Source organism: Amblyomma mixtum, chromosome 10 (genome assembly GCF_055824585.1).
Source record: "Amblyomma mixtum isolate Tamu chromosome 10, ASM5582458v1, whole genome shotgun sequence".
NCBI classification, from domain to species: Eukaryota; Metazoa; Arthropoda; class Arachnida; order Ixodida; family Ixodidae; genus Amblyomma; species Amblyomma mixtum.
The window spans coordinates 150,475,145-150,498,855 of record NC_143021.1 but is presented as its reverse complement, the minus strand read 5'-3'; the positions used below and the strand labels follow the sequence as shown (position 1 = coordinate 150,498,855).

Here is a 23,711-nt window from a genome sequence, read left to right as displayed (position 1 = left end):
GTGTGGTGATTGCGGGCAGAGTGGAGAAGAGCTAGAAATGTCATTTTATCCCGCCCCTCGATTGATGCCGTAGGAACAACGTTTTGATCGGCGACCGCGCAACCTGCCTCAACCCTCTCAGGTACAAAACTTTACCTTGTTGTTGGAGGACATGGCAATTAAAATAATTTACAGTGTATAAATAAACAAATACACTGTGACGAAAAAGTAGCCTTACAACAGCACAGTGAAGAGTTTGTGGTCAGAAGTATCTCTTAAAATACGCTTAAAAATACCTATAATCTGCTTAAAACTGCGCAAGAAAAAAATGCAATTTAGTTCCGCACGTAATTATCACTCGGAGCCGTTTTGGTGCCCATGGGGCGCCGGCCGACTCTTTTGCGACGAAGGAATGCGTTCATTTTTAGATAGCATAGTATTAACGTGTGGGGAAATAATAGGAACATATAAAAGCGCCTTCATGACATTTTATATATCCTTGGGACTATTCTTAATATGCTCTACAGAACTTGTTCGTACGTGTCACTCTGGCACGGGTCGTTGGTATGATTACAGTAGCGTACTATAACGTGTGCGAAGAGCCACACAAGGGCGTTTCGTTTGACACGTGACATTTGACACGTTTAAACAGCGTATCTCGTCAAGCGATAAAAAATTGCATGACGTTTTTTATGAAAAGGTGCGGGATCGCAAAGCTTGTTCGAAAGGATACTGCCGCGGGCGGACATTGCCTGAATTGCAGCGCGGTTTTGCTCTTCCATCCCATGACAGCGACGGACAAAGGATAGCATAAAGCGCGAGGAAACCAGTGCCAACAAGCCTAGCTATGGCACGTCGTGTGCAGGTGGGTAAGATACTTTTCGCCCTGAGCTGCTGCGTCTTTCTAACACCTGTGTTGTTCGGCAACCGATTAGCTAAAGACGTAAACTAAGAGAAACTTTCGGGTGAGATCGTGTAGCGAGATACTGGGGATTGAGCTCATTAAGTTCAACGTTATAGCTGGCAACGCTCTGTGCGGAGAAGTGTGAACAGACCGCGAACGCACGCTTGTTCGTCCGAGGCGATAATAGCGCTCCGCCTCACTACTGTCCCGAAATAAGATAATGCCAGCTAGTACAGAGTACCACAGACGGGTGATTTTATTCTATGCGTAGCATAGAACCAACGGCAGCAAGTCTGTTTGTTTACCAACAACCACTTATACTATACCCTCCCGAACTACTTCCTCATATACGCCGCACATGGCTTACGCGAGGCCGTGGACATTGAGCGAAATTGCAAAGCACAATGCCTCAAGCACTTTTTGGTTCTAAGAACTGAAAACGCACCTACAAGCTCTGAAAACACGCGCTAATGGATCTCCCGCACCGCCGCTCCCTGGCCTATTGCCAAGCGTGTGCCCGCTAACAACTGCAGCGCCACCTCGCTTGTTGGAAATATACAGGAGGTCTAGCGACCGGCGAAAGTTGGGCACCAAACGACCACCCCTTGTCACTTGGGGGCTGGTTTCTGTCTGAGCTTGACACGCTGAGTCGAGGCCTCAACTTGTGAGACTGATACTTCTACCCTCACACGCTCTAAGGGTGTATAACAGGTGCGGGAAGGTGGCACCCATGCAGCCCTGTGAATAACTTCTCTAAACAGGCGGCTAATAGCAATGACGATATCGTATCACCCTGCCTGACACCCTTCCATATTTAACTTTATTCATGACTTTATTGACCACTATGGTAAATGCCGCCGTTATAGATATCTTCTATCATTTTTAGATAATGCTCTTCCACATTCTGGTTCCTCAGCCAATGTATTTCGTCCCATTCTTTCCGGAGCAACCTTCACGAGATGAGAGGCGCGGAGCCTTTAAGGTCCGGTCGGACCCTTTTTCTTGATAAAGGATCCTCAGACTGGCTCCAAACACTTTCGACAGAAAGCAATCGCCACGGAGAACGCGTTGATCAAAATTTGTATCGAGGCCCCGTGTAGAAATGAGTAGATGGTGAGCAATCAGTTACTCTCGAATTTGCGACGCAAGGTATTTGAGGCGCCCTTATCACCAATATCCCTCAAGAAAAAAAGTATACAAAAGCTGTAATTACAATAGCTGTAGCACAACGCAGCGAGCTTCGGAAAGAAAAATGATAGGGGTAGCGTTAAAAGACACGAAAAGCGGAGAGGGGGTTAGGGAACAAACGCGGGTTAATGGCATCCTATTCGAAGTCAAGAGGTAGCAGGGCATGTAATGCGAAGGCAAGATAACCGCTGGCACTTAAGGGTAACGGAGTGGATTCCAGGAGAAGGCAAGCATAGCAGCGGGCGGCAGACAGTTAGGAGGAGCATGGGATTAAGAAATTTGCGGGGAGCCAGTGGCCACAGCTGGCAAAGGACAGGGTTAGTTGGAGAGACTTGGGAGCAGCCGTTGTCCTGCAAGGAGCGTATTCAGGCTGATGATGATGATGATCTAATACGTTCAACTAAAGCGCAGTTTTGTACAGTGACGCATTTCGGAGAGTGAGTTTTGGAAAATTTTCGAAGAAGCCGACGGAAAAAGACTAACTTGTGGTCCCATAGTTCATCGTATAGCTCAGTGCTATAGTTCTGTATGCTAGCGGTGGAAAAAACCTAAATAAAGGATAGACTCCCCTTGTTGGACTTCTGCGTGTAGATGAGAGGATTGTCTCGGTTAGGTACAAAGCGAAAAGCATTTCCGACGCGCCCTCCGCACTATTAACGTCATAGGTTCCAGTAGCCATTGTATCTAAATTACAGCAATGCTACAGCACTTGGCAATCCTAGAAAATTTGCGAAATAAACAGAATGCACGTATAACGAAATAATGGAACGAATGCACGTATAATGGAAATAAACTACCAAAAATCTAATTACATGCAAGTAACAAGGAAGCAGAATGTTATGATGTTTCGATACAATATCGGTGAAAATTCCTTAGATCAAGTAAAGTGTCTCAAGTACTTGGGAGTGACATTAACAAATAATCTTGACTGGCGCACCCATATTGAAAATGTCTATTTAAAAGCCTACCAGAAGGTCTGTTTCCTGAGGAGGAAGTTGCCGAATGCGACTAGAGAAATTAAATTGATTGCGTACAAGACGTTCGTGCGGCCAATAATAGAGTACGCAAGTGCAGTGTGGAGTCCTCATCAAAAGGGTTTAAAACGGAAACTGGAAAGATTGCAAAGGATGTCAGCACGTTTTATATGCTCTAAATACCGCCGCACTGATTCAGTCACAGCAATGCTAAAAGAGTGTCAGCTAGAATCACTAGAAGTAAGAAGACTAAAGCAGAAATTGAAACTTTTTTTTCTGATAATGAATGATAAAGTCAAAGTTAATAAACATCACTATGTTGCACCTCCCCTGAAGCGTTGCCCTCGGAAAAATCACAGTAAGGTATTACAACCTATTATTACACGTACTGATGTCTATCGCTACTCCTTTTTTCCCGATGCTGTAGAAATTTGGAATCAACTACCAAGTGACGTTGTGAACCAAACAGATGTAGACAAATTTGTGATAGGTGTGAACGCGTTCCTGGAAGATTGCTGTGCAAATCTGTAATTCTGTGCATTTGAGTGTTTCTTTTTTTAGCGAAGAGAATTGCACTTGTGTCTGTATATGTTTCTCTCCCTGTAATGACCCTCAGAAGAGGGTTAACAGTATGAATAAATAAATAAAAAAAAACAGCGAATAATTACAACAAAAATGCTGTGATCAATTCGACATAACACTATAGAAAGCGTAGAACGTCGAAAACAAAGGAATTTGATGAGGTTGAGAAGAAACAGTGTTCTCTGTTATAAAGAAATTATATTTAATCCTTAAGATCATTAGAGTTTTTCAGTGCAGAGTGCAGTCTAATCATGCTTGTTTTTAAAATTCCGAGCATTGAAAAGTTTTCCTTCCACTGACATTAACAGGACTTTGATGAAGGGGTTAAAAAACAAAAACTAAAAAATTCGATGCTTTTAGAATGAAAAACCAACACCTGCCGTTCCCATATAAGATAAACAACGGTGCAGCTTGGAAAAGCCTAGTGACGCTTCAGGATCACCAACTGGAATTGCTTACATGTCGCCTTTCCTTCCCAAAGGGCGCAGCACCTTGCTTACATATCCAACAATTCTAGACAAAGAAATTTTTTCAACGGGAAAGAGTTTATGAAAGCAATTTTTCATATTTCGTAAGAATTCGTAACAATCAATGTATCCGTTGATCTCCGGTCGGTGGGCATGAATTTTTTTTTTCGCTTTAAACATTTTCAATCGACCAAAGCATTCCCCATTGGTTATGTATGGCAGTCTTAGCTGCTCGATGCGAGGGATGGAAGAACTTTAAAAGATACGTTTTGCTACACATCGAAAGAATGGACCGTTACCTTCAATATTCCAACAACAGTACCCTACAATTTGCCAATATTTAAAATTTTTCTTGAAGAATGCCGACATGACACGGGTGATTGTGTAGCAAACAAACTCAGAGATAGCTGACGTCACAGCGTAAGCATATGCTGCCGCGTTCACTAGCTGATAAGGGAGAGTGCTATAAAAAGGGTGATTTTTAGGATTCGCCCCTAATATTAAATTCCTAGGCCAGGTGAAGTTTGCATATACTGTCCTTAGCCTGTTCTCTGAGATAAGGCATAATATGGAATATGGCGTTCAGCGTTCGAAAGCTACATATTAGCTATGACAGCTACTGTAGCAGAGCGCTCAGGATTAATTTCGCCAACCAAGGAATGATGAACGGGGCTCAGAATTTCAGTCATTATCACCGCTTTGCGCGGTAAAAGAGCAATATCACTGGGTATCCCTTTTTTGAGGCAGCAAGATACAACAGCTGCCACGCAGGAAAGCAATCGCACCACGTAGAAGGAGGCGTGCACTTGTCCGCAGGCGGTGAGGGCGAGGCAGCTCCAGGGGAAGCGAGCCCTGGCGGCCGCCCATGGAAGCACTGGTGGGGACGACGGAGTGCCCGGCTGCGCGGGAAGCGAGAACAGCGCCATCGACAGCAGCAGCACCAGCGTCTCGGGTGTCACCTGGCTGCGGGAAATTGGAGAAGGGGAGCGCAGAAAACGTGACTGATTTGGATTACATTGCGATCTAGAAGGAGTAAAATTTCTGCGTTGCCGCGCTACCCATTCATGAAAGAGAAACGACACTGCTATGAAAACTAATAGCCCAGGAGCATTATATGTAGTAACTGCCAAGGAAGATTAATCATCATCAGCCTGACTGCGCCCACTGAAGGACAAAGGCCTCTCCCCTATCTCTCCATTTAATGCGTCCTGTGCCAGCTGCGCCCGCCTTATCCCCCACAATCTTTTTACTCTGCTCCGCCCACCTCACTGACTACCGCCACCTGCTACGCTCACGTTCCCTTGGTATCCACTCCGTTGCCCTCAACGACCAGCTGTTATCTTCTCTTCGCATTGCATGCCCTGCCCAAGCCCATTTCTACCTCTTGAATTCGACTAGGATTTTATCAAACTGTGATTGCTCCCTGGCCCACTCTGTCCTCTTCCTGTCTCTTAACAGTACACATTGCCGTGAATCTTTGTACTGTTTGTTTGTACACGCTTAAAGCCTCCAGCACGCGGAATTATCGCTTTCTCTGTGATGCAAGACGCGACCGGAGTAATCTCGATTGATCGCATCCAGACAGAGGTTATTCTGTTCTTCCACACAGCTGTGGTTACATTGCACGCTGTATTTCCAATGTTTTTTGTCAGCTTCAAACCTAGCACAGCAAAGAGCGGCGGGCATTCTGCTCGACGACCGCCAAGCACGCTTACTGCTTTTGCACCACCGAGTCATTCTGTCCTTTGTCATTGTCTTTGTCAGTGTTAATATTATCCCGGCATGTAGTTGCACATACCCATACAAAAGGATCACCCAAGATTTGGGAGGTGTAGGAAGGTTACCCAGAAGTAAGGTAGACGAAAAGCCAATGGAATCGATGAAGGATGTATTGTTTGTCTAATATATTTATCTTTGAAACTTCTTCCTAGCGCGCGAGGATATTGTGATCTATTTTGCCCCATGCATAACTAAGCATACTTTGCGCAAAATAATACGGTCGGGGTGGACGCCGAGTCCTCGAATGTAGACGTTCACAGCAATGCTCAGGCCGAATTTGATACCGTTTCTATTATCTTAATTTTAGACCTCTGGTATTAATTGCAGCTTCCAGGTGGACTACATCATGGTGGGGTTACCAACAGCAGAGGGCGAATGAAGGTAATAAACATGTCTCAGTTTAAAACTCTTGTATTAAGAAGATATTAACTACGTGATTAGCTTTCCACAACTGTGTCCAACCTCTTGGTGAAGAGGAAAGTCCAGGTACTCTTGGGAATCGCCGCGATGACCAGCGCCATGACAGCCACCGCCAACGCGGACAGTTCCCGGAAGCTGCGTGAAGAAAGTAGGGATGTTAACTTCTATGATCTCTTCATTTTGTAGTGATTCTTATTTCGTTCGCATCAAAAGACTAAATGATGCATTCTGCATTCCTGTCAAGTGCAAAGCTACCATTTTCTCTATGTAATACCCCTGTCAAGCGGGCAAGTTAAGTGCACTCAGAAAGAGTGCGCTTCGGCATCCCGAGTGACACTTTGGGCTACGGTGTGCTAAACGGGAAAGCAAAGTGCACTCGTAGTACAAAAAAAAAATGGCGGCAGAAAATGAGTGGAATTTCTGAACAGGACAATGAGAGAGAGAGAGAGAGAGACTCTTTAATGAAGAGCAGAGAATTTAGCCGGCGCTTAAAAATCGCTGGCATGCTACTCTGCGTAGGGAGGGGAATTTGGGAGATAAAGACAGAAGGAGAGCAGAGTGGAAGAGGTAAAAAAAACGAAGATAAAATGCGGCCATGAAATGGGTACTAAGGATGCAATGGCGAGAATTGATGTAACCTATGGAGTGATGGAGTGCATAGTCCGTCAAATGGGCTGACGAAGTTCACTGCATGAAGAATGCATGAAGGTGACGTGCAAGTGAGTTTAAAGCTTATCAAGATGTCCAATGTCTTTTAAATATGTGAATAGAAAAGTCATTGCAAGTCTCTGTTGCCTAAGGCAGGCTAAGGGACCTAAAACTTTGTCCATTGTAAGGGGCACTGAGCAGAGCTTCTGCATGCAATGTTCATAGTACGCACGCTCGTTGGCATATGCAGGGCACTCAAGCAAGATATGCTCCACAGTTTCTATCGCGGCACAGTTGTCACAGTGCGGACTGTCCATATGTCTAAAACGGTATCGTAAGCCGTTTGTATATGCAGCATTAAGACGAAGTCGATGATAAAGTGTTTCCAGATGTCGAGGAATTCTGGGTGAGAGTCTTGATCTAAGATGTGGGTCGACTGAGGGAAGAAATTGGTACTGATATGTCGGCAAACTCCAAAGCCGATACATTTCTTCGGAAGCAAAACTTTTGGCCACCTGGGACGCATCAGATTTCGTAAAAAAAGTTCTAATGTATCTCCGGTGTTGGTGGCCCTTACGGGCCGCTTCATCTGCTTTTTCATTAGCCTGAATGCAGCAAGAGCAGGTACCCACTGAAATGTTATGCAGTGGCCTGCGGTAATAGCTAAATGATGTAGATATCCGATGTCCAGGGAAACTGGCTGGTGATTCGTTTTCTTCAGCAGGTTGGCCAGGATCTGAAGAGATGCTTTCGAATCGGTGAAGATAACCCAACGGTCGGCGGTTCGGCGCAGGATGTAAGAAACAGCTTCCTTAATGCCGTGAAGCTCAGCTGTCGTAGAGGATGTCCTCCGCTGCAGCCGGTAAGAAAGGGCATGGCCTATTGAGGGCACACAAAGGCCACATGAAGAGGTTTCTTTAGTAGTTGAACCATCGGTGAAGATATGGGTGTGCTGCCTATATTCCTCCGTTAAGTAGGCGAGAGTAGTTTGCAGAAGAGCTGCCTGTGGCATGCGGCTCTTTGCATTCACACCTGGAACAAACTTCTTCACCTTTAGAGGAGAGAGTGTCCATGGAGGAAAGGTCAGAGGTAGTAGTTTCTGTGGCTGATTAATAGTAGGGATGGGCAGGAGCTGCACTGCCTGGCCAAAGCTAGAGTTGCTGTGAGTTAGGTGGACACGGTGCAGGAAGTGCTTCTTCCCTTGAAGAACATGGCGGAGATGGGTACGCATAGTTTCCTGGGCGGCAATCACCTCTAGTGGGAGACATCCTGCCTCCGCTACTGTTCCTGATGCAGAGGAACCCTTTGGGAGGCCAAGGCATATTCGCAGGCAGTTGTTCCGTGCGGCAACGAGAGACTTATTGCTTGATGTTGATAATCTTTGAAACACTGGTAATGGAAAAGAAAAAAAGACTCATAATATTTGATTGCTTAACGTGATAGCGCCAATAAAACTAATTGCAATAGTTTTTAACGATGAAAAATACAAAAACAGAAGAAAAGCCAAGTCCAGCCAAGACTACCCAGAATTTCGACAACAAACAAGATGGCGGCGGGCAGCGACGTTGCATCTGATCACGTTTACTTGTTTTGTTGCTTCGCTTGTACTTATAACCAACGAACTTTTTTCTGAAAACAGTGTTATAGCACGCAAAATAAAGTTGTAAGTACTTTTTATGCACTATAAAATTTATACCATTGGAACCGTTGGTGTCGAGGCTACGCACTCGGCCAGCAAAGTCTGATCCGTGAACGCACTCCTAGCGGAGTGCACTCTTCCGCGAGTGATACTCACTCGCGTCGTTTAGATGCGACAAAGCGTACTTACAGCGAAGTACACTCTCCGTAAGTGCACTTAACTTGCCCGCTTGACAGGGGTATAAAGCTGGCGCGGTGCCTCAGTGGTTATGGCGCTCGTCTGGTGCCCCGCAAGACACGGGTTCGACCCCAGCCGCGGCGGTCGAATTTTGGTAGGGGCAATATTGAGGCCCGTGTACTGTACGATCTCAGTGCACGTTAAGGAACCGCAGGATGTGAAGTTTCCGAAGCCTTTCATTACGGCGTACGTACCTCACAGCCTGAGTCGCTTTGGAACGTTAAACCCCGTAAAGCAAACCAAACCTCCTCGAAAGTGCTGACGCATGTGTACCGCAAAAGAGGAAGAAGTATATTGTTTTACTTAAGTTGGTTTACTCGATTTATTGCATTTGCGCGCCTTGCAAGAAAGCACTTCTAGCATCATTTGTTTTGCTCTTTTAAACGTACCTGACCTGTCTGCAAAGAAGCACTGCGTAAACACCTAGTTCACAAATATAATATACAATTGGGTAAATACCTAATATATACAGCAATAATACAGAGCCGTAGCATGCTTAGATAAAGTTATACAAATATTTACAAGGAGAGCCTTATAAAACAGTACAGTTACACGACCAACAAATTCGCATCATAATGCACAAGAAAAAGGAGGTAGGAACGATCATGCTAAAAAAATGAACAGAAATACAAGAGAGTAAATAAGGAAAGATTAAAAAAAATAACAATAAACCAGAAGCATGAAGTGACGCGGTTCATGCACAGTGAAGTGCATGCTCGAATTACAATTCACGGTACTGAAAGCGTGCCACTGCCAAGGTGCTATAGATTGGCTTACAGGCTAAAAGAAGCCGCTGACAGTGTATAAGATTAGGAGCCTGCGAAGCATAAATCCTCACGTGATTTCTTGATCCGAGTGATCTTGATTCCAGATTTCATCCCATAGCAAAATATTAGCTGTGGTTTAACTACAGCTGAACCTGGTAGAGAGCGGAAGCTATGGCGTATAGGGTAACTATAAGGTCTTTGCGTCTGTAGCGCCGAGTGCGTTTCGGAGACTGGATAGGCAGCGCACCTACCCCGCTACCCTGCCAGGTGGCAGCTAATAGTTGAAGGCGAGAGTTTGCTCACCCAATGAACGCTGTTGCAGCAGCGCCGCTTGCCTGCCACAACGTTGTCAACGCTAAGGAACGAAGCCCACATCTTCTCTTCAGCCCACGTACCCATTAGCGTGATTCAAGCGTCCACTGACCAAGGAGCCATTTATGCGCACTCCCTTTCCTTAAAATATCAAAGTTTTAAATACCAACGCCAAAGAGCACTACGCCGACGGCATATGACTTCAGTGCCTCGTTTCTGCCTCAACGTTGGAAATACCAACGCATGCAGCGCACTTCTGTCACTACCGTCACGTATCTTAAAGCGCGACTAAGGTCTCCACTGCCCCTGAGGGCCAGTTATGCGCCTTTCCATTCCTTTGCTTTATCTGAAGGTCAAATCAAGGTTAAAACCGCAAGTGCCGCGAACACGGAGGCCCCGTAGTGAAGCTTTCGCTTTGAACAAAAAATTACTCACGTCCAGCCTCCGCGCAGAGACAGCCTGTTCTCAAAGACAGCGGCAGGCAGTCGCCGTTCCTCTTGGCGCACTTTGGCACTGGAAAGAGAGCCAACTTAAAGTCGGAAGATGGACGTAAAGATGCGCTGTGTCATCATCATCACCCTGACTACACCCACTGCAGGGCAAAGGCCTATCCCATGTCTCTCCAATTAACCTTGTCCTTTGCCAGTTGCGGCCACTGTATCCCAGCAAACTTCTTAATCTCAACCGCCCACCTAACTTTCTGCCGTCCCCTACTATGCTTGCCTTCTCTTGAAATCCACTCCGTTACCCTTAAGGACCAGCGGTTGTCTTGCCTTCGCATTACATGCCCTGCCCAAGCCCATTTTTCCTGTTGATTTCAACTAGGATGTCATTAACCCGCGTTTGTTCCCTCACCCACTCCGCCCTCTTCCGATCTCTTAACGTTACACCTATCATTTTCCTTTCCATAGCTCGCTGCGTTGTTCTCAACTTAAGCTGAGCCCTCTTTGTTAGCCTCCACGTTTCTTCCCCATAGGTGAGTACCGGTAACATTTTGTAACGAAATATCTAATCATAGCGACATTGCACTTTAATCAACTCTCTAGGGAAGGATTCCATTTAGACGGCTCTAGCTTAGAGCGACTGCATAACATTGAAGTGAGACCGGACTTCAAAATGAGCACTCAAAGCTTTGTGAAATGTATCTGGAAGCAACAAATATACAGAAAAGAATACACAGTGCAATATGCTCAGTACGCGTTATCAACTATGAGCTGCGTTAGCCAGCGTTAGCCATTATGCGTTAGCCAGCGGATGCCACGGCATCTTGAGAGGCGGCCGCTAAAGCAGTACAATTCTTCCTAGCAAAGCGACTGAATGGGATGATGCTGCCGGCCTAAAACAACCGCTCTAGCAACTGATCCGGGTGAAGGAACATCAGGCTTTACAGCTATGCAGCATTCACCAAGACTAGGCACCAGACCGGGGCCATAAGAAACCTAGCAAGGCCAACGAGAGTGCCGACAAAGGACAGTTGTTTTTACTACACAGGATTTTCTCCGTCTTCATGGGGTCGTCTGAATGGGAGGTCTGCAGCCGGACCAACCTATTCACACGGGTACAGCATGCAGGGCTGGGAATGGGCCATTTGTTTTTGCGGCAGCTGGTCAATCGTTTTTTGTTTTGTCGGGACACATGAGACCCGTTTTTGCGCACCATATGCCAAGTTGGGCTGCTGCTCATGCTGCCGGAGTATGTAGTCTCTACTACTGAGGTTTTCTTCAGGATCAGCGGCTTTTGCCGGGAAATTGTAGAGAGTGTGAGATTCCTTTCCGCGCAGTTTTTAAATGATTTTCTGTCGACTGTGAAACGGAAGAAACTGTACCGTGCTTTGTGCGATATAGTTTTCCCAGTGCCCTTGTACAGGGCCTTGTGCAGGGCCTTGTACAGTGGAGGCCCAGGCAGCGATGTTTTAAAGAGGGTTAAAAAATGCAGGTGCCGCCAGGAACAAAACATTCTTTTTTAAGCTGCACACTGGTACCTTACCGGTTAAAAAAATTTTAGAAAATAAGCACCGAGGCTAGCGTGGGCCCCGTCGTCAGAAAAAGCCACAGGTGCGCATGCGCGAACTGCGTGACCGTCACAGAAGAGGCGCAGGTGGTCTGAGCCGCTGTTGCCGCGACACTGCAACAACCGCGTGACGTCACAGGAGAGGCGCATGCCACCGCGGCTCTGCAGGTTGACCTTTAGCTGCTGCCGCGCGCTTCTGCGCATGCACGGCTGTGGTCGGAGCTGCTGTGACTCTGTCGTTATATATGTAGGAGCGCTACGAGAGGAGCGCAGACGGCCATGGAAGACGATGCTGAAGTGGTGGCGTGGAAATTGCCCGAGAAGCAGCGAATAAATGCAAGATGTAGGGCTCAGCAAGCTACGCCTAGGAAACCATAAGATAAGCCATGGCATCGCCGAAGCTTTTCGCTTCTGATATCCGGGCTTAACCGAGCCAAGCCCCAGCCAATTTTTTTACCTTGCGGATCTCACTGTTAAATTTGCAGAAAGCCGGAAACAATAGACCGCGCGTTTTTACACTGTTGAGAAGGGGTTTATTTTTGGGTTGTATTGCAGCGAGCCCTAAAGAAAGAGTTACCACTTGACCCGTATGGCAGCCGGTACTTATCTGTAGAAAATGAGGATGGGGTACCGTTGGACTTAATAATGCTGATAGGCCTCCACTGTATGTGGCGCTCCAAAATGGCAGGCTACCATTGTGACAAAGACGCAAGACGTGCCCGAATTTACTTCCGGGAAAGCATGGACTGGCTTCTGGCCATCCAGAGAGCCGCTGCGGAGTCTCCGGAGTGGATCTCGAGACTAGAGCCGCTGTGCTATTTGCGTTAATTTTAATCTGACGAAGCCAGATTCATGCTGGCTCACCACGACAGTGCCGTGTGTATGTCCATAGCGTTTAGTGCATTTTCTTAATTCTTTGTTTTGTTGAATGTTATGTGTCAAAGCCAGGCAATAAAGAAAAAAAGAAAAATGACAGTGTTCAATCGGGTTAACTGGCATACACATTTATTTGGGATCACCTAGCTCTGCAGAGGACGCAGTGAAACTCATATTCAAGAGCTCAGCTGTATATTTAGAATAAACTTTATATCAATAAAAACGTTAGAGATCACTGTGGTACCCACACTGGAGAAATGCGTGATCATGACGTCACACCTTATGATGTCAACCAAGACGGCGACGTAACACTTCGTCACTTTTCACTCACGTCAACTGAGACTCGTGACCGGAAGTCAATCACTTATCGATCACTTCTCGATCAGTTATCGCAAAGCTTCGTTTTCAGATTTGGCGCCACGCCTTGGCTGCGCCCTCATTTCCGGTTATGTGGTGCCACGCTTCTGGTGTATTCAAATTTTGCGCCACTTTTGCTCCGGCTCCGTCACTTTCTGGACATTTTTGGCTCTAATTAATTAATCATCCCACCTCAACGCCCCAAATTCCTGCATGAGATTTCTTTCATGCTCTATCTGATGGTACTATTCTTTTTCGCATAAACATATACTTTTGCACCTAATGGTGCGGACAAGCTCAGCCTACTTTTTGGACAGTTTTGGCTCATATTAGTTAAATAATTAACCCCCGATTTCCCGTACGAGATGTTTTGAAGCTCTATCCGACTGCACCGTTCATTTTCGCATAAACCCATTCGTTCGAAAGTGATCGTGCTAACAAGCTCTTGATGTCACGAAACCGCGAATATAGCCATACAGTGCTTACGGATTAAAAAGCCGTTGTTTGCCGTTTCTATTGAACTTTGGGCAGAGAGCGCAAATTTTTGCATTCAAAATGAATCAAGAAATACAGCCGGAACTTCCTGTTTTCATTGTGTCTGTTCCATTAGACACGCAATAATTTTTAATAAGAAAAATCTATTCGGCAAGTTCCCAAATAAAGTGAATTTCAAAGTTACCTACCGTATGGTGCCAATTTTACTGAGGAGGTAGCAGCCCAGATAAAAGGAACAGAGGAGCAGGGTCGGCATGGAGTAGAACATGAACGTGAAGCTTCCAAGGACGTGGTACTCAGGGTACTCTCTGCGTGACAGATTAGGGTTTAAAAACTTCACAAGACATAAATAAAAGATAGTCGAAGAAAAAACAGCTACACTGTTTGGCCGTGTACAATTTTTGTACGGCCAACATCCAGACGCTTCTGTTCACGCACTACTATCGCGCACAGTGCTCTATGCAGTATGCGGGCTAGAAAGTGTTTCCTTCCGACAGGCTGCTTCGTTACTTTAGCAAGGGGTGCTTTGACCTCTCTCTTAGGGTGGGAAAAAAATCAACAGCCGATCGGTGGGCCGATCCGACGGAAATCAATGAATGAATGAATGAACGAATGAATGAATGAATGAATCAATGAATCAATCAATCAATCAATCAATCAATCAATCAATTAACCAATCAATCAATCTTTGTTTTCGCATACATTGTACAGCGAAAAAAGGTGACTGGAGAAAAAGCCGCTTCGTTGCGGCTTGACTGAGCTCCAGTCACCCATCACCCATTAGCAGCGACGAACGATGCACTCGCATGCGGAAACAAAAACTGGTTTGGCACATAGTGGTGAGAAAAATAAACATGCTAAATACAGAGGAAACAAACAAAAAAAACACATCAGAAATACCATAACTGGAAAACAAACTTGGGATAAGACATTAATACATTATGTAATGATGGTAATAAACGACTTTTGTATGAATAGTTCGGTAATACGTTTAAGAGGTAGTTGTGCAATATCAATTTGTATTGTATCGCAGTGATTAAGTATTGTTGGTAACGTGTGTTGATTCATAATTATGCCGTAATTAGTTCGTGATGCTGGAACCAACCAAGGTTACTGATACGAAGACAGTAATTACTCAATAGGAGGTTTTAGTTGTGCTAAGTCTAAAAACAAATATAAGGTGGCTTTAAGGAGCAGTAGACACTTTTCCCTTCGCATCTTGACACGATACATCACAAAATTTCACAATTTCTTTACATCCACTTTTATTTCGCCCATGCTCTAATTTGTACCTCTTTACACATGACTTTCTAGCTCGCTTGCCATCGTCCTACCCAGCAATCCTAGACAAAAGCATCTTTGAACAGGGAAGAGCTTATGAACGCAATTTTTTATGTAGTGCAAGAATTCACAATATGAATCATTATATCCGCCGATCTCCCATCGACAGGCTTGCAATTTTTTGCTAATAACATTTTTGCTATCGTCAAAACCGCTTATGCATTGTTTTTCTATGGCAGTCTTAACTGCTCCAAGTGACCGATAGGAAAGTTTAAAGGAAATATCTTGCTACAGATCAGAAGACAGGACAATGACCATCAATATTTCCTCAACATTACCTTACCATTTCACAATATTCCAAATGTTTCGTTCAAGACTTTTGGTCATCATTCCATGTCTGCTCTCCGGTATATGCATATTGTCACGTAGCAGTTGGTACAGGTAGCGCCGCGTTCAGACGGCAGAGGAACGCCAACACCGAGATGATGCCAGCGCACACCGAGACGGCCAGGATGGAACGTCGAGCTTCGTCTTCTTCAGCAGCGAACCGCGTGGCGCACGAGCTGCGTGCCGAACAGCCGCCGAGCGGCTATTGTTGTAGACGCGGCATTACCCTCCCTCTCGGAAAGAGCATCGGCCCGATGCTTTAACAAGAAAATAGGGAGAAAGAAGCAAAAAAACAACAGAGTAACGCACAGCACTTAGTCACTGAATGTCTCGCGAAAAATAGGGCTTCATCCGCACTACATGAACAATCTCTGGTCTCTGCTGACGGCGAGTAGTCCGGGAAGCCCCATCAGGGAGGACTTCATAGGTTACGTCGCTTAGCTGACGGAGAACTCGGTAGGGGCCGAAATACTGCTTGAGCAGTTTTTCGGAAAGGCCACGGCGTCGAATGGGGGTCCATACCCACACTTTGTCGTCCGGGGCGAACGTCATCAGTCTGTGGCGGCGGTTGTAACGTCGGGCGTCACGGTCTTGTTGGTTCAGGATGCGCACTCGTGCAAGTTGTCGAGCTTCTTCTGCGCGAAGCGTGAACTCCTCGGCGCCAACGTCGGGGTCGCGGCCATCATGGGGCAGCATTGCTTCCAACATTGTCGACACTTCGCGGCCGTACAACAGACAGAAGGGCGTCCTCCGCGTGGTTTCCTGTTGAGCCGTGTTATACGCGAAAGTAATATATGGCAGGATATTGTCCCAAGATCGATGCTCAACGTCAACATACATGGACAGCATGTCGACGAGAGTTTTGTTGAGGCGCTCGGTCAGGCCATTCGTCTGGGGATGGTAGGCGGTTGTTTTCCTGTGAGTAGTGCCACTCAGCCGCATGAGGGATTCCAAGAGTTTGGCAATGAAAGCGGTGCCTCTATCCGTGATAATTAGTGCTGGAGCGCCATGCCGGAGGACGATGCGTTCCACGAAAAATTTCGCAGCCTCGGCTGCTGTGCCGCGCTGGAGGGCCTTGGTTTCAGCGTAGCGCGTAAGGTAATCAGTAGCGACGATAATCCACCGGTTTCCCGAAGATGAAGTTGGAAAAGGGCCGAGAAGGTCCATGCCAACTTGCTCAAACGGGAGTCTGGGCACTTGAACGGGATGTAAAAGTCCAGCTGGCTTGACAGGGGGTGTTTTTCGTCGTTGACAATTACGGCACGTGCGCACATAGTGTCGTACAGTCGCCGCAAGCTTAGGCCAGTAATAGCTCTTTTTGATCCGAGCCAGAGTGCGGGCGTAGCCGAGGTGACCTGCGGTGGGCTCGTCGTGACACGCCTGCAAGATTTCTTCACGGAGATTCGCTGGAACGACGAGGAGGTAGTCGCTTCCGGTTGGAGAAAAGTTGGCTTTGTACAGCACGTTGTTGCGCAGACAAAAGGAGGACTGGGTTCTTGCGAAGGGCTGGGGAACCTCCTCGGTACGTGCTTCCAGTAAGTCGATGAGAGGTTTCAGCGCCGGGTCCTCTCGTTGCTGACTGGAAATAGTCGCTGCGTCTACGGCTGCGATGAGAGGAAAGTCTGGTTCGTCGTCGTCGCGCGCAGCCTCGACTGGATATCTGGACAAGCAGTCGGCATCGTTGTGCTGGCGCCCTGATTTATAAACGATGGACATGTCAAACTCCTGAAGGCGTAAGCTCCAACGCGCAAGGCGGCCAGAGGGATCCCGTAAGTTCGTCAACCAGCAAAGAGAGTGGTGGTCGGTTACAACTTGAAAATGCCGGCCGTACAGGTAAGGTCGAAATTTTGTCACAGCCCATACCACGGCAAGGCATTCTTTTTCGGTCGTGGAATAATTAGATTCGGCACGAGACAGAGTGCGGCTGGCGTATGCTATTACGCGCTCAGCGCCGTCCTGCCACTGGACGAGTACAGCACCGATACCCACGTTGCTGGCATCTGTGTGGACGAGAGTCTCCGCACGAGAATCGAAATGACCAAGGACAGGCGTGGTTTGCAAGCGTCGCCGTAATTCATCAAATGCCTGCTGCTGCTGTTCTGTCCACGTGAATGGGACGTCCTCTCTTGTAAGATGCGTCAACGGTGCAGCAAGTCGGGAAAAGTTGGCAATGAACCGCCGGTAATACGCGCAAAGGCCCAAAAAACGCCGGACCGTTTTCTTGTCCGAAGGAGTGGGAAAGTTGGCGACGGCAGCTGTTTTAGCAGGATCCGGCCGGACTCCACGATGGCTGACGACATGGCCCAGGAAAAGGAGCTCCTCATAACCAAAGTGGCATTTCTCGGGCTTCAACGTCAGGCCGGCAGATCGTATAGCCTGTAGCACGGTCAAGAGGCACTGGAGGTGTTCTTCGAACGTTGGCGAAAATACAACAACGTCGTCCAGGTATACCAAGCACGTCTGCCATTTCAGGCCCGACAAAACAGCGTCCATCATTCTCTGAAATGTTGCTGGAGCTGAACACAAACCGAAAGGAAGGACCTTGAACTCATAAAGGCCATCCGGCGTCACGAACGCTGTCTTCTCGCGATCCCGCTCGTCAACTTCGATCTGCCAGTAACCACTTTTTAAGTCCAGCGAAGAAAAGTAGCGCGCGTGCCGCAACCGGTCAAGAGAGTCGTCAATGCGTGGTAACGGGTAGACGTCTTTCTTGGTAACCTGGTTAAGCTTCCGGTAGTCAACGCAAAATCGCAGACTACCATCCTTCTTCTTAACCAAAACCACAGGCGAAGCCCACGGGCTCCTCGACGGCTGAATAACACCATCCTGCAGCATCTCTTTGACTTGTTCAGCTATGGCTTCACGCTCCCGCAGTGAGACACGGTATGGGTTTTGCCGAATTGGTCGGTGTCACGGGTTCGGCGACTAGTCGACATCATCACCGAATCCGGACAATGAGGGGGTGGTCGTTTGATGCCCGGCGTAGCCGGTAAGCAAACGCAGTGACTGAGACCGAGGCGTGCTAAGAGGTAACAACAACAAAACAAAGTTTATAGCTTCGATTGAACAATGCGGCAGCTTTCACAGACACGTAATTTACATTCTACAAAACAATTGCGGAAAGCACATAACAGTAAACACACTGAATTAAGTTATACATTGAATATTTCTACACAGGTCAGAAAACAAGTGAGAGGCCAATTTAGATACAGTCGATCGAAAGTCAGAAGGTGAACAAACATACAGTCAACCGGGAAGCGCGGCTGCAGTCCATCCCAAACACGCAGTCAGTGCGGCCCCCGAAGGCGACGTCCGTCCAGGGCAGCTTGCGGTTTCGAGGATGCGGTGCGGCGGCTCGGAGACCCGGGAGTTCGCGGCGGCAGCGTTTCCACCGACGAGCGGACTGAAGTTCGTTTCCATACGGCCCCCTTTTAAAGCCCTCGGGCGCTAGCGAGCGAGCACTCGCGGCGCCACAGCGGCGGCGTCGAAAAAACAAAACACCAAAAAGCGCAACGAGAGCACGTAGGCACCTACACTTTGACTCTGCATGGCCGCCATCTTGGAGAAGGAAAAAATTAACGCACAACTAAAAAGAAGCCCCAGGCTTCGACTCTCGATTCGGTGACCTTGGAAACGCAAAAAAGTAAAACACAACCAAAAAGCCAGTCACGTAGGCCGCAACTTCTTTCCCGCTAATGGTCAGCTCTAGACCGGCAGTATCGGGGACGACTTTGAGCCGCCTCCGCTTTCGCAACGCGAGGGGTTGTCTACATAACTGAAAAAAGCGTGCATGCATTCTTGCTCTTCCCGAGACACATACAAAGAAATTAGTTTTATACAAACAAAAGTAATTTACAGGTTGCCGCCACTTCTGTGACACGGCCCCCCACTTTCGGAATATTATCCGATAATATTCTAAACCCACAGAAGTCGGCGAGCAGGCCTGTGCACAGATATACAGCGCGTGACATAACCACATATAAAACTAGCACACAATTCAAGTCAGCGTGTACACATGCACCATAATACTTGAATAAATAAATTAATAGCGAAAATTAACCGCGCGAAAAGTCTACAGCCTGCTAAGAAAATCAGCACCAACATTGTCCTTGCCCTTTATATGCTCGACGGTAAACTGATATTCTTGGAGCAGCAAGCTCCAGCGCAGGACTCTGCTGTTTAGCTGTTTGGCTCTTTGGATGTAGCTCAGTGGTTGGTGGTCCGTCTGAACTAAGAACGGTACACCATACAGGTAGGTGGAAAACTTCTGTATTCCCCAAACTAATGCTAAGCACTCCCTCTCGATTGTGCTGTAAGCTGCTTCCCTGGGGAGCAATTTTCTGCTCGCGTATGCCACCGGGTGAAGCGTTCCGTCATGCCGCTGCATTAGTACCGCGCCAAGGCTGCTGTCAGAGGCATCCGTGCGCAGCACAAACTGTTTGGAGAAGTCTGGCAGTCGTAGTATCGGAGGGCTTGAGACCCGTCGCTTGAGCTCTTCGAAGGCTTCCTTCCTGATGGGCCGGCGTCCACTTTACGACGTTCCTCTCTTCTTTTCTCGTCAGCTGGGTGAGGGGCTCGCTTATTCTTGCGTAGTCGGGGATGAAGTCACGGTAATACCCCGACAAGCCAAGGAAAGCGCGTACCTGACGCTTTGTTCGAGGAGTTGGCGCCGCCTGTATCTTGTCGAGCGTTTTCCCGAGTGGTGCCAGCTCACCTCTGCCAATGCGATGCCCGAGGAACTCGATGCTTTCCATCCCGAATTCGCATTTGCTTGGTCGTACTGTCAGGCCGGCCATCTCGATTCTCGCAAACAGCTGCCTCAGCCAAGAAAGATGTTCCTTCCACGTAGCACTGACAACGAGGACATCATCATAGTAGTGCTGCACTCCGGGAATTCCCTCCACCACTCGTTGCATCAATCTTGAAAATACTGCCGGGGCAGTTTTTATACCGAACGGCATAAAACGGAATTGGAAGAGACCCGATGTCGTTGAAAACGCCGTTTTGGGCTTGGACTCCTCAGTCAATGGGATTTGCCAATATCCTTTGGCAAAGTCTACCTTTGAGAAGTATTTCTTCTCTCCAGCTGCAGCGAAGACCGCGTCCGCTCTGGGCATTGGCTCCGAATCGGCAACCAGGACGTCGTTAAGGCGTCGGAAATCAATGCAAAGCCGGTTCGTGCCGTCTGGTTTCTTCACCAAGAGGACCGGTGAATTGTAGGGTGACTGGGACTTCTCGATTATTCCCAGTCGCTCCATCTGCTGAATCTCTCTTCCTACGGCTTCTCTCGTCGAAAACGGAAGTGGGTATTGTCTTACCTGGACCGGAGTGCGGGTAGTGAGGTCTAACCGGCACTCGGCCCAGTCCGTCTTGCCCGGGACGTCGGAGAAGATGCGAGAGTGTTCTGAAATCACTTCTCGGAGCTGTCTCCGTGGATCCGCCGTCAAATCATCAGAAAGCTTCACATCTCCCTCGGCTTCTGACTGTTCAAGCGTCGGAACAGGAATGGCTCCCTCGCTGTCCGATTCGGTGACGCGGCAGATCGCGTCGCACACACGTTCTGTTGGCTGGCTTTCCCGCTCTTTCTCTCTAGCCTCTTTCTTTAGTCGCAGACTCTCTATTTTTAAACGCAGAATCTCTATCTGACGTTCGTCAGCTGCCTTCGCGGCCGCGCGCTCCGCCTCCGCGGCCAAGCGCTTCTGCTCCGCGGCTGCGCGCTCCTGCTCCGCTCTCTCTCGGGCAAACGCCCGCTCTTCGCGCTGCTTATCTTCGACCCATTTTCTGAGCTCAGTGCTTTTCAGCCCCAACTGGCTACCCATGGCTATCAACCTTTCCAAATCCATGCTTCTATCTCCAAGCACACTTTCAATAACACAGCCACAAGCTCAGCACAAAGCAAATCCTATTGATACACGACACCTCTATAAAGTCGGCACAGTTCGATACCTCAACAAGTCTCCCTCTCAGTTCACCACGTTCCCTTCGCATCAAACGTCCTGTCGCGGACGCCAGTTAATTGTCACGGGTTCGGCGACTAGTCGACATCATCACCGAATCCGGACAATGAGGGGGTGGTCGTTTGATGCCCGGCGTAGCCGGTAAGCAAACGCAGTGACTGAGACCGAGGCGTGCTAAGAGGTAACAACAACAAAACAAAGTTTATAGCTTCGATTGAACAATGCGGCAGCTTTCACAGACACGTAATTTACATTCTACAAAACAATTGCGGAAAGCACATAACAGTAAACACACTGAATTAAGTTATACATTGAATATTTCTACACAGGTCAGAAAACAAGTGAGAGGCCAATTTAGATACAGTCGATCGAAAGTCAGAAGGTGAACAAACATACAGTCAACCGGGAAGCGCGGCTGCAGTCCATCCCAAACACGCAGTCAGTGCGGCCCCCGAAGGCGACGTCCGTCCAGGGCAGCTTGCGGTTTCGAGGATGCGGTGCGGCGGCTCGGAGACCCGGGAGTTCGCGGCGGCAGCGTTTCCACCGACGAGCGGACTGAAGTTCGTTTCCATACGGCCCCCTTTTAAAGCCCTCGGGCGCTAGCGAGCGAGCACTCGCGGCGCCACAGCGGCGGCGTCGAAAAAAACAAAACACCAAAAAGCGCAACGAGAGCACGTAGGCACCTACACTTTGACTCTGCATGGCCGCCATCTTGGAGAAGGAAAAAATTAACGCACAACTAAAAAGAAGCCCCAGGCTTCGACTCTCGATTCGGTGACCTTGGAAACGCAAAAAAGTAAAACACAACCAAAAAGCCAGTCACGTAGGCCGCAACTTCTTTCCCGCTAATGGTCAGCTCTAGACCGGCAGTATCGGGGACGACTTTGAGCCGCCTCCGCTTTCGCAACGCGAGGGGTTGTCTACATAACTGAAAAAAGCGTGCATGCATTCTTGCTCTTCCCGAGACACATACAAAGAAATTAGTTTTATACAAACAAAAGTAATTTACAGGTTGCCGCCACTTCTGTGACAGTCGGGTACTGCAGTCCGTAATGATGCGGTGCTTAGCCAGAGGCGTCTGTTTGACTGCCGACGTAGACGAGAAACAGTCTTGGAACTGATGCAGTAGGCCGACTAGGCTCTCCCTATCAGCTGGGGTTAAGCCTGGGTTCACGTCGAGGATCAGCTGAGGTGTGCAAGAATTGGACGTTTCGCTCTGGAGGGCAAGGCAGTCGTTAATTTCGGCGATGCCCTCGAAGTATGCGACCGCAGTGCCCTTGGCGATGTGTTGCCGTTCGGTCCCGAAATTCGTTAGAAGGACATCTGCTAGGCCGTTCCGTAGCGTGACGATACCTCTGGCGATGCAGACCCCATGGGAGAGCACAAGCGCAGTGTTCTGTTCTGCTACGCCGTCAGCACTGCACAGGTCGTCACAAATGACGGTAACGAGGGCACAGGATCGCGGAGGGACGGTCACATCGGCGTCGATTATGCGCAGGGCCACTCTGCGTGGTTCGGTGTCGGCTGGAATCGTTCCAGGGGTCGAAAATGTTACCAGACGATCAGGAAGGTTTATGATAGCACCATGCTCACGCAAGAAGTCCATTCCGAGAATCAGGTCTTTGCAGCAGTGCGGCAGAACAACAAAAGTGCCAACAAAAGCAGAATTGGCAATGGTGACTCGAGCAGTGCATCTTCCGACAGGCGTCATGAGGTGACCGCCAGCAGTACGAATTTGAGGTCCATCCCAGGCTGTCTTTACCTTGCTGAGGCGATCCGCGAGGTGCTTGCTTATGATCGAAAAGTCCGCGCCTGTATCGACTAAAGCAGTCACTGGGTGCCCGTCAACGTGAATGCGGAGGTCGGCGCTAACTGCATCGGTGTCAGGGAAACTCGGGTTCACAGAATCGTGCTGCGGCGGCATCGGGATCTCGGCATCGCGCTCCGGCGGCGTTCGGGGGTCTTCGTTATATCCGCTGTCAGCAACCTTCCCCCCTGAGGTCGCCGCTTTCAGTTTCCCCGGCGCGGGCTTGGAGACCTGCCCCGCAGTCCATCTGAGAAAGGCTGGCGGCTGGGCGACGTGACGCGTGCGGGAGACGGAGATCGGGGTCGGCGGTTAGAGGTGGTGTCATGGGCAGTAAGGTACTCCTCTATTTCGTGGGGTCGCTCACCGAAACGGGGACAAGGAGCGTCACGTGGGAAACCCCGGAGGCCGATTTCACGGTATGGGCAACGGCGATACAGGTGGCCGGCTTCCCCGCAATGGTAACAGAGCGGCTGCTGATCAGAAGTGCGCCAAACAGCCGCCTTCCGGGCCGGTGGGCGCATGGCAGGTCGTCGCTGAGGCCGCTGGTAGAATGACGGTGGCGGAGCGGTTGGCGGCGGCGGGTGGTACGGCAAGCGTTGCACAGGTGGCAACTCGGAACGGAGAGCCGCGGCGTAGCTCATGGGG

At 48.4% G+C, this 23,711-nt stretch overlaps 1 protein-coding gene across 1 annotated transcript in view; it reads right to left on the bottom strand.

Moving 5' to 3' along the window:
• The window catches only part of LOC149327355 (solute carrier family 13 member 2-like), a 102,231-nt gene that overhangs the window by 3,972 nt on the left and 74,548 nt on the right, over positions 1–23,711 (bottom strand). The window contains exons 9-12 of the mRNA XM_089564853.1: positions 13,823–13,942; positions 10,332–10,409; positions 6,336–6,428; positions 4,880–5,057 (exon numbers count right to left, since the gene is read on the bottom strand). Coding sequence (XP_089420979.1) covers positions 4,880–5,057; positions 6,336–6,428; positions 10,332–10,409; positions 13,823–13,942 — 469 coding nt within the window. The remainder of the gene's footprint in view (positions 1–4,879; positions 5,058–6,335; positions 6,429–10,331; positions 10,410–13,822; positions 13,943–23,711) is intronic.